This window comes from Apis dorsata, unplaced genomic scaffold, assembly GCF_000469605.1.
Source record: "Apis dorsata unplaced genomic scaffold, Apis dorsata 1.3 scaffold_10, whole genome shotgun sequence".
In the NCBI taxonomy this organism is placed as follows: Eukaryota; Metazoa; Arthropoda; class Insecta; order Hymenoptera; family Apidae; genus Apis; species Apis dorsata.
In genome coordinates, this window is record NW_006263313.1 from 236698 (window position 1) to 250166 (window position 13469).

The 13469-nt window shown below is 21.8% G+C and overlaps 2 protein-coding genes across 3 annotated transcripts in view; one reads left to right on the forward strand and one right to left on the reverse strand.

Annotated features, from left to right (window-relative positions):
* The first annotated feature begins 374 nt into the window (after positions 1 to 374).
* On the forward strand, positions 375 to 3178 carry LOC102678603 (sorting nexin lst-4). Its single transcript, XM_006607674.2, has 5 exons — positions 375 to 850; positions 1023 to 1212; positions 1294 to 1754; positions 1824 to 2519; positions 2611 to 3178. Exons 1-5 carry the CDS (start codon positions 836 to 838, stop codon positions 2860 to 2862), a joined length of 1614 nt encoding a protein of 537 aa, XP_006607737.1. The 5' UTR covers positions 375 to 835; the 3' UTR covers positions 2863 to 3178.
* A 5240-nt stretch (positions 3179 to 8418) lies between these two features.
* Positions 8419 to 13469, reverse strand: part of LOC102678376 (calcium/calmodulin-dependent protein kinase type 1) — a 6243-nt gene continuing 1192 nt past the window's right edge. Inside the window, exons 2-8 of one of the 2 annotated variants that reach the window (XM_006607672.2) lie at positions 12825 to 12959; positions 12656 to 12730; positions 12314 to 12576; positions 10853 to 10993; positions 10260 to 10386; positions 9641 to 9678; positions 8419 to 9536 (exon numbers count right to left, since the gene is read on the reverse strand). In XM_006607672.2, coding sequence (XP_006607735.1) covers positions 9112 to 9536; positions 9641 to 9678; positions 10260 to 10386; positions 10853 to 10993; positions 12314 to 12576; positions 12656 to 12730; positions 12825 to 12959 — 1204 coding nt within the window. In that variant the 3' untranslated portion in view covers positions 8419 to 9111. Of the gene's footprint in view, positions 9537 to 9590; positions 9679 to 10259; positions 10387 to 10852; positions 10994 to 12313; positions 12577 to 12655; positions 12731 to 12824; positions 12960 to 13469 lie in introns of both variants that reach the window. The other variant, XM_006607673.2, reaches the window with a different exon arrangement.

A 13469-nucleotide genomic window follows, 5' to 3' on the forward strand; every position in this document is an offset into this window, starting at 1 on the left:
TATAATAAATATTTAACATTTAAAAAATTTACATAATCAATAATTAAAATTTATTAATAAATAAGCAATTTAGTTTTTTTTATTCTATGTATTCTAACAAATTGCAAATTTTTATATATTTATGAAAAATTAAAAGTAATTAAAATAAAAATATAAAAAATTTACATAATATACGAAAATATAAAGAATATTCAATATAAAAATACTCATTATGAAATATTTATGTATATAATAAATTTCTATTTAATTTTTATTTCTTTAATCATATATATGATCTAAAAATGAATTTATATAAAGTTTCATAATTTAAAATACATAATAGTTTTCTTTTTTAATTTTATGTTCATAAGTATACTTTGATTTATTCAAATGTACATTCCTGGACAAAAGTATAATGCAGGACAAGTGATATAAGAATTAATTCATAGAGGCGGATTCGAAATCAGTATGGGATTGTAATTTCATGCACCCTATGTTTCATATCTAACCTCCAATTATAGAATAATTTTTTGTATTTTTTTTATTGAATTATATTCCATTTATTTATTTATCTCTATTTATCTAGAATTTGTTTTTGATCTCAATACAGATTTTATATTTAAAAAGTACATTATACTAAAAGAATATTATGTGCGATAGATACTAGTGGTACAGTCGTTTAAGTTTTTCATTTATGTGGCACAGAATCGCACACACGTTAAAACGCAAATACGTAAATGTCAATCATATGGCTAAGTAGATCAATGTAGTTATGTGACCGGGCGCAATTAAATAATTTAAAATAAGGAAAATTTGTCATTAAAATTCGAAATTATTATTAGTATATGTACTTACAATGGAAGGCCACCAGGTATATAAATTTTAAGAAAAAGAAGTTATGAAGACAAAAATGATCAATTTATCATTGCATAGTTTGATCAATTCTTTGTATCATGACTCATTCTTTTATGCGATAATGACGAATAATTTTATTCTTTTTCGAATATATTTTTGCCGCATTTTCACTCGATGTTTTTTTTCAGGTAAGAGCGCTATACGATTTCACAGGAGAACCAGGAACATCAGAGTTGTCTATTACAGCAGGAGAAATATTATCTGTTATGAGAGATAATGTGGGTGATGGATGGTGTGAAGGTTTTAATCAGAATGGAAAATCTGGATTGTTTCCAGCAGCATATGTTCAAATTATTGAAACTCCAACATCTGTTCCTAGTATACTTATTGCTTTATGATATATAACAAATTTATAATTAGATATATTGATTATTATATTTAAATTCTCTTATGTATTAGATGCCATGATATCATCCCAACAGAGTTCCGGAGATTATTGGGATGATGATTGGGATGATGATTCGGAAGTTGGTCAAACACAAGCATATATTCCTCAGCAACAACAGCAACAACAACAACAGCAACATATGTTACAATTATCACAGCATCATAGTGTTGATTATGGAGATTTTTCTATACAAACTATTCATTCTGTGATACCTGAAAGACCTATACCTAATATACCAAAGAAAAACAATAAATTTTCTACATTAATAAAGTCTGGAGAAGATAGCTTTTTATTAGGAATGAAAGTAGCAAATGTTCCTGAAAGTGAAAAAATATATATTGATGAAAGTGAAAATGGACGTCATAGATGGGTTTCAAGAGGAGAACTTTATAGTTGTGTAGTTACATCTCCCAAAAAAGAATCTAAACTCAAGGGTCTTAAGAGTTTTATAGTTTATCAACTTACACCAACGGTATATAATTTTGTATTTTATATTATTTTAATAGAAAAATATACAAATAATATTAATTCTTCATTATAGTTTAACAATATTCAAGTTTCAAGAAGATATAAACATTTTGATTGGTTACATGAACGTTTGGAAGAAAAATATTGTTTTATTCCTATTCCACCATTACCAGATAAACAAATATCTGGAAGATATGAAGAACAATTTATTGAACATAGACGCACACAACTGCAGGAATTTGTTGATTATGTTTGTAGACATCCTGTGTTGGCGCGTAGTCGCGTCTGGGAACATTTTATAACATGTACAGATGAGAAAAGATGGAAGGCTGGCAAAAGACAAGCAGAAAAAGATGAATTGTTAGGTGTAAATTATTTTAATGCTATCCAATGTCCTGAAACAATTCTAGACGTTATAAAAGTAGAAATTCAAACAGATACTTTCAGTAGATTTATAAGTGGATTAGATCCAGTAGTTAAAAATTTTATGGCTATGGCTGTTGATCAAACAAAGAAAAACCAAGTTCTATATAAAAGAGAATTTCAGAAAATTGGTCAAAGTTTTAATGCATTAAGCCATGCATTGGAAGCAGATGACAGTAGTCGAGGAAGATTAACTTATGCATTAAAGGTGACAGGAGATGCTTATAATGACATAGGCAAGTTATATGAAGAACAACCTAAATTTGATTGGGAACCTCTTGCTGATAAATTTCATATTTATAAAGGAATTATCAATAGTTTTCCAGATGTAATTAGTATACACAAGGTAAAGAAAAATTTTATTTTTTATTATTGATATAATTTTACTAATAATAAAAATTTTAATCTTTTTTGTTTTTTTTCATTAATTTTTTTAGACTGCTGTTCAAAAACGAAAAGATTATGAAAAATTAGTAAGTGAACACAAAATGGAGCCACAACAATTACGAGATCTGTCTCATCGAACAGATGTAATTGCACGTGCTCTTCTCGCCGAAGAAATGCATTTTCAGACAGAACAAGAGATTTATTTAACTCAAACAATGAAAACACATCTCACAGAACAAATTAGTTTTTATCAAAAAATTGTAGATAAATTACGGGAAGCGTTAAATTCATATGAAGAGTAAAATATATATCTAATTTAATATAAAGTTATGTATCCATTGAAGCAATATTAAGGAATTTTTTATTGTTTCTTGTTGTTGCATCTACCAAGATATTTATAACAACTATTTATTTATAGAAACTTTTGTATATAAGCTATATAATCTAAAAAACATTCGTCTTTTGTTTTGATTTCAAGGCTATTTTTTTTTTATATTTATTTTTTACTAATAACAAATTGTCTATACCTAAATCAATTTATTGTTACTAAAGATAAAATCAGTAAAAAATTTGCATCTTGCAACTGCAGCATTTATTGTTGTTTTAGTAAAAAAAAAATGAAAAATCATGGATTTAACAAAGTTTAGATTTTAGAAATTCGGAAACATGCAATTTATAAATGAATTAAAACATAATGATTATTTATTAACAAATAAACAACATTTTTAAAATTTCATATAGTCAAAACAAATTAAGAATATTTATATATTTCAGATACTTCATTGATCCTATATGAAAAATTGATATAAATAGATCAGCAATATCATCTGTTATCATTTCCTATTTTTCTTTTATCTTTATTATTTCAAATAGAAACATTTGTTGAAAACAGCAAATATGAAAAAATTTGTAGAAATATTCGTAACAAGTAGCGATTTTTTCAAGAAACATAAAATATCAACAAAATATTCTTCATTATTGCTTTAATGGAGATACAACTTAAGATTGCTTCGTTTATAATATCATTTGGTAATATGTAATATTCAAAATGTATAAACTGTATGAAATTTTAAACATATTTTGTTTAATTAAGTGATAGCATTAATTTTATAAATAGAAGGGGGCCAATAATTTATTTTCAGATATCAAAAGTATAACATATATAGAAATATGCAAATATATTTTCTATTTATAATATTTTATCATTACTTATTTCAGTTATATTAGGCATCTTTAATACAACTCAAACAATTCAAATAAAAGAAAATGATATTAATCTAAATTAAAATAATGAAAATTATTATAAATGAAATATTATTATTTAAAAAAAAAAATTAGCATCTACTAAGCGATATTACTAACGATGCATAATAATGTGCATATCAATATCAATATTGATATGCATTGTATATCAATATTAACGTTAATCTTTCGTGGCTGCTATTTTTTAAAATTTGAAAAAATATTTTGTAACTTTTTATTCACATATTTTAATTATGTTGTTTAACCATAAGTTTGTTATTAAGTGTATACAATATATCTAATATGTTATTTATATATTTTACTATACGATATTAACAAATCCGATAAGCCAAATTTTAAACATTATTGAAATCAACTATAAGTAGAAACTAGATTATATTGAATTATAATCTAGTACAAAAGTTTACATTACATTTTATAGTAAATGTATTCTGTAATTATAATTTATTGTTTTTTAATTTTTTATATATCATAATAATAGTTAATAAATATTAATATTATTTGTTAATATGTATCTATGAATCATGTAATTATTGTAAAATAATTTAAAATATTGTAAAGGTTTCATGAATATATTGTCATGAATTAAAAAAATAAGAACAAAAATTAATAATTATATATTATGTAATGTAAACTTTTTTTAGCAACTAATTTAATAAGTATTTATTTATTAAACTATTCTCTAAATTAATTGATTTTTATTAAAATTGGTTTAAAAAAATCATAATTACATAAATCATGAATTGATCTATAATTTTATATTTTATAAAGGCAGCCACTATATGTTGTAAATTTCTATTTTGTCTTTATTATATGCAAACTAAAATTGTTACATTTATTAGTTAACAAATTATAAATTAAAATATATAATTTTTAATGCATTTAAAATAATTTGTATAAAAAAGATAGCTTAATTTTAAGTACACAGAGACACAATTTTGTAAATTTGTTTATCATTATTATTATTATCATTTATATCAACTATATGTTCGTTTTCATGTCCGAAATGAAAATATCATTAAATATGCATTAAATTAAAGTGTAATTACTTGTTCCATAATTTATTTTCTGATTTTTGTTTTATTTTTAATAATCTTGCAACTTAATGTCATTTAAAAAAATGACTATATTAATGTGATAATCGAAAAAGTTAAGATAGCTAATAAAAATATATATTTATATTAATTTTTGTATAATTTTATAAATATATATATATATATATTTTATTCATCAATATTTCATAAAATATCGAATATTTCATGTATAGCACCATAATCAAGAAATTAAGAAAATTAATATATTTAATTTAAAAAATTAATATTTACTTTTTATATTTATATTTTTCTTTTATATTTATATTTATAAAACAGTTTTTTAAAAAACTGTTTTGTGAAACAATATTTAATAAAAATTTAATTTTTTTTATTTTCGAAAATATTAATTGTAATATGTATTATTCTATAATTAATTTATAGAAATTAGATTATTTTCGAAGAATTAGCAATCTCAATAATTCTTTTAACGCATAATGTGTGTAATATATATTGGCACTGTAAATTAATTTAATATATTCTGAATGTTAAAATCTTCTGTATAGGATTGATAAATTCTTTTCATTAATTTTTCTAACAACATTGATTTTTTGTATTAAGTATAATTTAACAATGAAACATCTGAATAATCGTTTCCACAAATGTAAGCATAACAATTACAAGGCTTGTGCAATGAGAAAAGTTACAATAGGAAGAAGTCATTCCTATAATCAATTAATAAATATAGAAGCGTAAATTACGCTTAATTTATAGGCAACAATTAAAATATTTTAACATTCTCCCTCCCTCGCTCTCTTTTTTCTTTCATTCTTTTTCTCTTGCATTTCATACATTCTATCAGTCTGGCGTTTTTTTCTTTCATATTCAATTTGAATAAAACTGCAATAACAAGTTTTTTCATCACTATTTAAAATCAACTTATTTTTATAATCACATTTTACAATGTTCTTGCCGATATGTTTATTCATGTGGCACAATTTTAACATTTTTTTTCTTTAGTTTTAAATACAAACTAAGCTCTTTTAATTTCTTTCTAAGATTTTAAATTACAAGCTCATCAATAACACATAAATATTTAGCGTAAAAAAATTTTTATTAACGAACCTTTCTTATTAGATGACGCGATGCTGGTTATAAAAATTATAATAAAATTTCATGATTTAATTATAAAATTATTATTGATAAACTTTACCATTTTTTATTAAATATTTTTATTTTAAATAAAAATAAATGGAGTAAAATAATTTCTTAAAAGAATATATGATACTAAATAAAGAGTAAATGATTCTAATTTTTCAGAAATATATTTTAATTTTTCTTTTTTGATATTCCATCATCGCGTCATCCAAGGCACTTTAGAATGGTACGTTATCTTATAATGAAAAACCTGTTATTAATTGAAATTTTAATATATTATAATATTTCGAGAAGAATAAATGATAATCATTGAATATATTTTAAATTCGATTGCACGCGTCATTCTAAATCAATTTATATATATTTTCTTTGTTTTATTAGCACAATATATATATCTTATAATTAATATAATTATTATCGATTTCAAAATTATTATGTAGCATTAACACGAATTTTTTTTCATATAATATTAACTACACAAATAGTGCCCGGTACACGGACGGATATCTAATATGATATTTCAAAGTGATTATCGTATTTATTGTTTAAAGTTAAAGAGAAAGAGTAATTTATGATAAAAGGAATGCCCGCTCGATAAATAGCAATAATTTTTTTTCTATGTAATACATAATTTTATAGATTCAATGAATATAATTTATATTTATTTCAAAAAAACACGAGAAAATACTGAATTATCATTAATACAGTTTTTCGCATATTAATATGTAATGGATTTTTTTTATCAAAGTAATGAAATCTAAAAATATTTTTGAAATAAATTAAAATCGATCATTATTATAAAAAATTATTATTTGACACATTCCAATTGAAAGGAATTTATTTTTTATTTCAATAAAAATTATCAATTATTATTTTTTTTTATATTCATATATCATTGAAATAAATTATAGTAACATCATTACCTTAAAATTATGATATATGGTAATTTAAAAAAAACAAAATAATATTAAAAATATTTTTGAAAATTTCATTAAAATATCTATTATAATTCAAATATTGAGTACTACATATGATTTGTTAATCCTTTTGATTATAAGATACAAATATAAATAGCTAATTATATATTATCTTTTTTTTTAGATCTTGTATACAATATTCTAATATTCGTTACATTTTTTCAGCAAAAAAATGTTTCAATATATTTAAATATTTTTGCTTGCTTAAGTATTCGTTCAAAAATCCATTACTCATCAAAAATTTCTTACTATAAGATTTATTTTTTGTCATTTATTTTTCAATAAAAATTAAATTTCTGCTTAATTTTATTTATTTGCCTGGATTCAAAACTGATTATTTTTTTTCAATCAATTTTTATTGAAAAAATTAATTCTATATTTATTTAATTCGATTTCGTCTATTTTTTAAAAACGGATTAATAACGCATATAGAGATTCGACTATAATGTGTAATATATAATCGCTATATTTTATAAGAAAATATTAAATACGAAAATATTTATATTGATTTGTTAATAAAATTACATAAAATATCGAAAATACTTATACACTTATATTAAGAAATATAACGTATATTAATAGTATATACATTCGTTTGCAAAAAATCATTAGTTTTTAACTAATAACATTCAAATAACAAAATAATTTCTTGAATATAAATAATTAGTTCTTAATCAATTATATTCAAATTTGTGCTTTTATTTGTTCAAAGATAAATCAATTTCATTTTATATATTATTTTATATAAAAAAATATATTAATTTCTAATAAAATAGAAATACAATGATAAAATATATAATTAAATCGAAATATGAATTATATAAAAATATAATTGCCCTTAAAAAAGATTGTAAAAAATTAAAAATTCAATCTTATATATAATTTATACATAATATTTGCTCTTTATATTTGCATCTTGCAAAGAGATGATTGAAGAATCGTGTATGAATTATATACATTTCTCATTAAATTTCACTGCAATATATTGATAAAAATATGAGTAGAGTAATATATATATATGTATACATATATTAAACCTAATTCATATATTACTATTCTGAAATTTTTAAATTTTTACTAATATCACTATGTAATAAAACATACGTAACAGAATATTTGTATATAATGTATATATATATATAATATTTTGCAATATAGCTGTACATAACTGTATATAAATAATTTTGTTTATCGTAAAATAAAATAAATTTTAATTATAAAAAAAACATAAAAACAAATATCGATAAAATCAAATTTTACACAGATCTTACACAGATCTTACACAACATGATTTCATATGGCAAGAATTTTTTTCTTCTTGTAATCTATTTTATAAAAAGCTTATTTAGTTTGTTTTTTTGCATTATGTTTCTTGAAAAACTACTTTAAATAATATATATATTATATTCGATTGTACCATTTATCGAAAAAGTACCGGGCAAAAAACTGCATATTGGTTCGTGAAATTTAAAACATATTTAACTAGAATATAGTAAAATGTTTACATCGCAAAGAATCATCTAAACAACTACTATTCATTACATCAAATTTTATAAAAGATAAAAACATGTCGTTGTACTGTTCACATTGTTTCTTTTTTTTTTTTTTCTTTTATATATATATTTAATAGACTTGATCGAGCAAAATTTTCCTTGTGTCACAAAATTTCACAATTAGCATTAAGTTTATCTAAAGATATTAACTATATTTTTGCTTGATCAATATTTATATTTCATCATTGTTTAAAATCTCTATTAACTATAGGATTTAATTTTACTGTGAATATATATCAACATAGATAAGTCTATTTAGAATTTTGAAATAAAGCTTGTAAAATTAAGAAGCGCGATAAAACGAGAAAATTTAAAAAATCGCCTTATATCGCGCGGGCTATATGATGGAGGGAGGAAGGGGGAGGAGAGAGAGAGAAAGGAATTATGTATATGAGCATTCATGTGTACTTTTGTAATATATATATAATCGGTGGCAACCATATCACAGGAGACCACAATAAAGCAAGTTAGCTGGAATCTATACAAATTCTTACCAGAATTAGAATAATATTCGGCAAGAAAATAACTAGTCGTCCAACAGTTTCTCATTAGAAGAAACTTAGTATGACTCAACTTTTCTTATACTTTCTTTGCTTTCTAAGATACGATATATTCGTTTGAAATAGAGTAGACAGAGCAGTGCGTGTGCTACCCCATAGCTTGAAGCGTTTGTTGCGTAAATATAATGGTGAATTTGGAGTGATTGGAATGGGAATAGGATTCGAGGCCACCAAGCTTGACACTGACAATGGTGACTCGCGTATTTCCTTCAATTGTGATTGGTTGGAGACTCCACTGATCTGGATTGATGACTGGGGTTGGATTGCGATTGATCGGGGTATGGCATGAGATTGCCGCTGGAGGGGCCTGTTGATCCTGGGCCCTGTTGCTGTTGACCGCTGTTGAGCGCCAATCGTTGCATTTGACGTATAACCGTGGCTGCGTGATAGGCTTGCTGCAACCATGAGAGAAGAGGAAGACTTTCCTACGGAGCCTGGCGAGCAAACACATACAATCAGCAACTTGATAATCATATAATCATACTAACCTTCCACCTTGATTTGGCGAAATTTTTTTTAAGTTGTTCCGATACAGTACCATGGATATTTTTATTGCTAGCTGCATTGCCGGATATCCTGAAAAATATCAATTTCACGATACTTATATTAGATATGAAATATATATAGATATATATATTAGATACGAAACATGATTAAATATATAATGATAAAATATATTCCTTTTTATTATTTTTTATTAGTTATATTTATTAATTATTTGTATTGTATTCATTTTTATAATATTAAAATATTTATTTATATGTAAGAATTATTAAAGATTTTAATATGAGAGTTATAAAAAATTTTATTTTTAATTTAAAATGAACTTTATTATTACATACATTCAATCTATATATAATTTAATAATTAATTTTATAAAAAAATAAATTCATATTAATATGTAATGAGATGTGTAATTAATATAATTCTTTTACTTACTTAATCAATACCTATTTTATTATTAATACAAATTATTTCCTGTAATATTTTCATTACTTAAATTTAAAAATATAACTATTTGAAATTTAAAAATACATTTAAACACGTTCAAAATATTATATACACGTATAAAATATTATATAAATACTTTAATGGGAAAGATAATAACTTTAATAAAACAAGTTATATACGATATCTGAATACAATAATGATCTTACCAAGGATGTGCAAGGGCTTGTTTGCAAGTATAACGTTCTTCGACATTGACGCACATCAATTTGTGAATAAAATCCTTTGCGGAGTCACTGATATCGTCCCAGTATGGTGAATCAAATTCAAATTCACCTATAACAGTCTGGTTAGCTTCTTGGTATAGAACAAATGATTTTATTATGATTTACTTGCTTTTTGCATAAATTACTTTATTTAGAAAAAATATTATTTATTTCACTTTAAAATAAATTTGTTTTTTATAATTGACTATAAAATTTTTATACTTTCATTTTTTTATTTAGAGATATTATTTTATTATCAGATATTATACTGATATAGAATTAAATTTTTAATCTTAATTTTTGAAAATTAAACAATTAATGACTTCCACAAGCTGTGGACACACACGAAATATTATTTACTTACTACACTAGCATGTATATAACAGCATACTAAAATTAGAATAGTACCTTAAAAATGAAAATTTTAAGTTAATGAACAGCTGCATGTGTTTGTCAAGCTTAAAAATAGTACTAATGAAATCATACAATCCTCTCAAATTCTAAAAAAATTTGGATTTTAAAAATAGTTTTGTTACCTTTTAAAATTTGTGCAAATAGGTTCGCATCGTTTTCATCATAAAATGGCGGATAGCCGCATAATAAAATATAAGAAATGACTCCTATACTCCATACATCCACAGCTTTTCCATATGGTTTTTGTGCTAAGACTTCTGGAGCTATAAATAAAAAAAATATATATTTAAATTTTGTAAAAAAAATTAAATCATGTATAAAATATTTGTGATATATTAAATTTTTAAAATAGTTTTTTTCGAAAATAATAAGTTTTTAAAAAAAATAATAAAGAAAAAAATTTTAATATTTTTCATAGTCAATGTAATAATGTAATGAGTTTTATATATTTGTAATGTTATTCAAAAAACAAAAATAAAAAACTTCAATTTTTTAAATGAAATAATATAAATTTGTTTATATTATAAAATTATGCAAAATGAATTCAAATATATTCCATATTAGATTCATAGAAGATCAAAAAAGAAACAAATGAAATAAATAAATGTTTCTTAATATTATACTTACTAATAGACTATTGATTGTGTTTAAAATTATTAACAAGAATGCATTTTTGTGTTCCATAAATTATTCTCAATATTTTCTACTAATGTTGTTCTGGTTATGAATTAATATGCTTTTTTTATTTTGAATTACCTCAAATTACCTAATACAAATCCTTTAAAGATGTATTATACACAAAAAAAAATGCAATAATAATAAATTTGATAATCATGGAAATCATTTTATTTCATATTCAAAGATTCCAAACATATTGAATACATATTGAATATTTCATCCAAAACACTTTTTACAGATCTACAATTATGAGGAAAATTCTTATCTTGTTAAAAATAGATATTATTTATATGACAATAGAAGTGACCTTATCAATACAATATTAGTAAATATAATATTCAATTTTTTTTTATTCATTTTGACTTTGTCTAACCTTGAAGGTCATAATATATATGTTTAAATTTATCTTGATGTGAAATTTTATATATTTCATTTAAAAAATAAAAATTTATTTTTCTTTCTTGAATAACATTGCAAATAAAAAAATTGTATATATTATCATATTTGCTATAAGAAACACTTCTTTTTCTGTCAAAAACTTTTTTTAAAAATTTACTATTTTTAAGAAAAACAATTGATTCAATATATCGCAAATATGCTATAATGAATAAATTTATATAGAATATTAATATATTTATCAAACATTTTTAAAATCAATTTAAAGGCTAGAATAAACACAAATATAAAAAAAATATCAGTTAAATAATTTTTAATATACTTATTTATTAAATTATAAGTAATTTAAATTTGCATTAAATAAAATAAAATAGTTAAATTGCTAATAATTTAATAACTTGAAACTTAATAAGTTTTCAATATTTTTTGTATATTTTTTATAGAATTCACTCTCTAAAGATGTCTTATATATTATTCTATATATGTAGATTAATAAAATTAAATCATACCAACATATCCTGGTGTACCACAAGCAGTTGCCATAATACCAGAATCTTCCATTTTTGAAAGACCAAAATCACTAATCATAATCTTACTATCTTCATCTGGATTATAATATAAAAGATTCTCGGGTTTAAGATCCCTATGTACTACACCTTGGTCATGCATATAATCCACAGCTTCTAAAACTTGTCTTATTAAACCAGAGGCATCTTTCTCTGTATAGGAACCTTTTTCAACAATTCTATCAAATAATTCTCCACCAGTAACTCTAATGTAAGAGAAAAAATATTAGATATATATTTATAAATAATAATTCATAAATATTTATATTTAATTTAACTACTTACAATTCCATAACTAAATAAACTTTATGTTTATCTTCAAATGTTTCCAATAACTGAACAATATTAGGATGTGTTAACCTAAAAAAATATAATTATAAATAAAATAAATAATATAAATTATTAATAGTGAAAAGAAACTAAATAAATTTATTCAAGAAAATTAAAAATATACCTTCGTAAAACTCTAATTTCATTTTCTAAAGAATCTTCTTTTCCTTTTAATGCTTTTTTATCAATGATTTTTACAGCAAACATTTGTCCAGGTTTTTCCTTACTTTCTGCCAAACGTACTTCAGAAAAAGCACCTCTATACAAACAAATATAAAGAAATAAATTAAAGTATCATATAATATAAATAATATAATAAGACTTATGCAATTATTTATATTTTTATTTATTATTGCACATTATAACAATAATATATACATAATAACATTTATTATTCAGTTACAATTAATTATAATTAACTTTGCTTATATCATTAAATCATAATAATAAAAGAATTCTAATATGATAATAGGATTTTTAATGAATATGTCATAATATCATATGTTAAATATTGTGAATTTGTAATATTGTGATTAAATCTATGAATCTGTGAATTTATAAAAATTATTTATGAGCAAATAAAAATAAAGTTTATATAATTTAAATAAATAATAATAATTTAAATAATTTAAATAAGTAAAAGTTCTTTTTTCTAAATATTAAAAATATATAATATATTTATTATATATTTATTATATTATTCATTATATTATAATAATATTAAAAAATATATAATAAAACAAATTAATTTAATTAAAAAAATTATTAA

What these genes read in the sequence shown, in the direction of transcription:
- LOC102678603 (XM_006607674.2), top strand. An exon ending in AACTCCAACATCTGTTCCTA is followed by an intron (nt 1,213 to 1,293) that starts GTATACTTATTG and finishes CTTATGTATTAG; the next exon opens with ATGCCATGATATCATCCCAA. An exon ending in ATGTAATTAGTATACACAAG is followed by an intron (nt 2,520 to 2,610) that starts GTAAAGAAAAAT and finishes TAATTTTTTTAG; the next exon opens with ACTGCTGTTCAAAAACGAAA.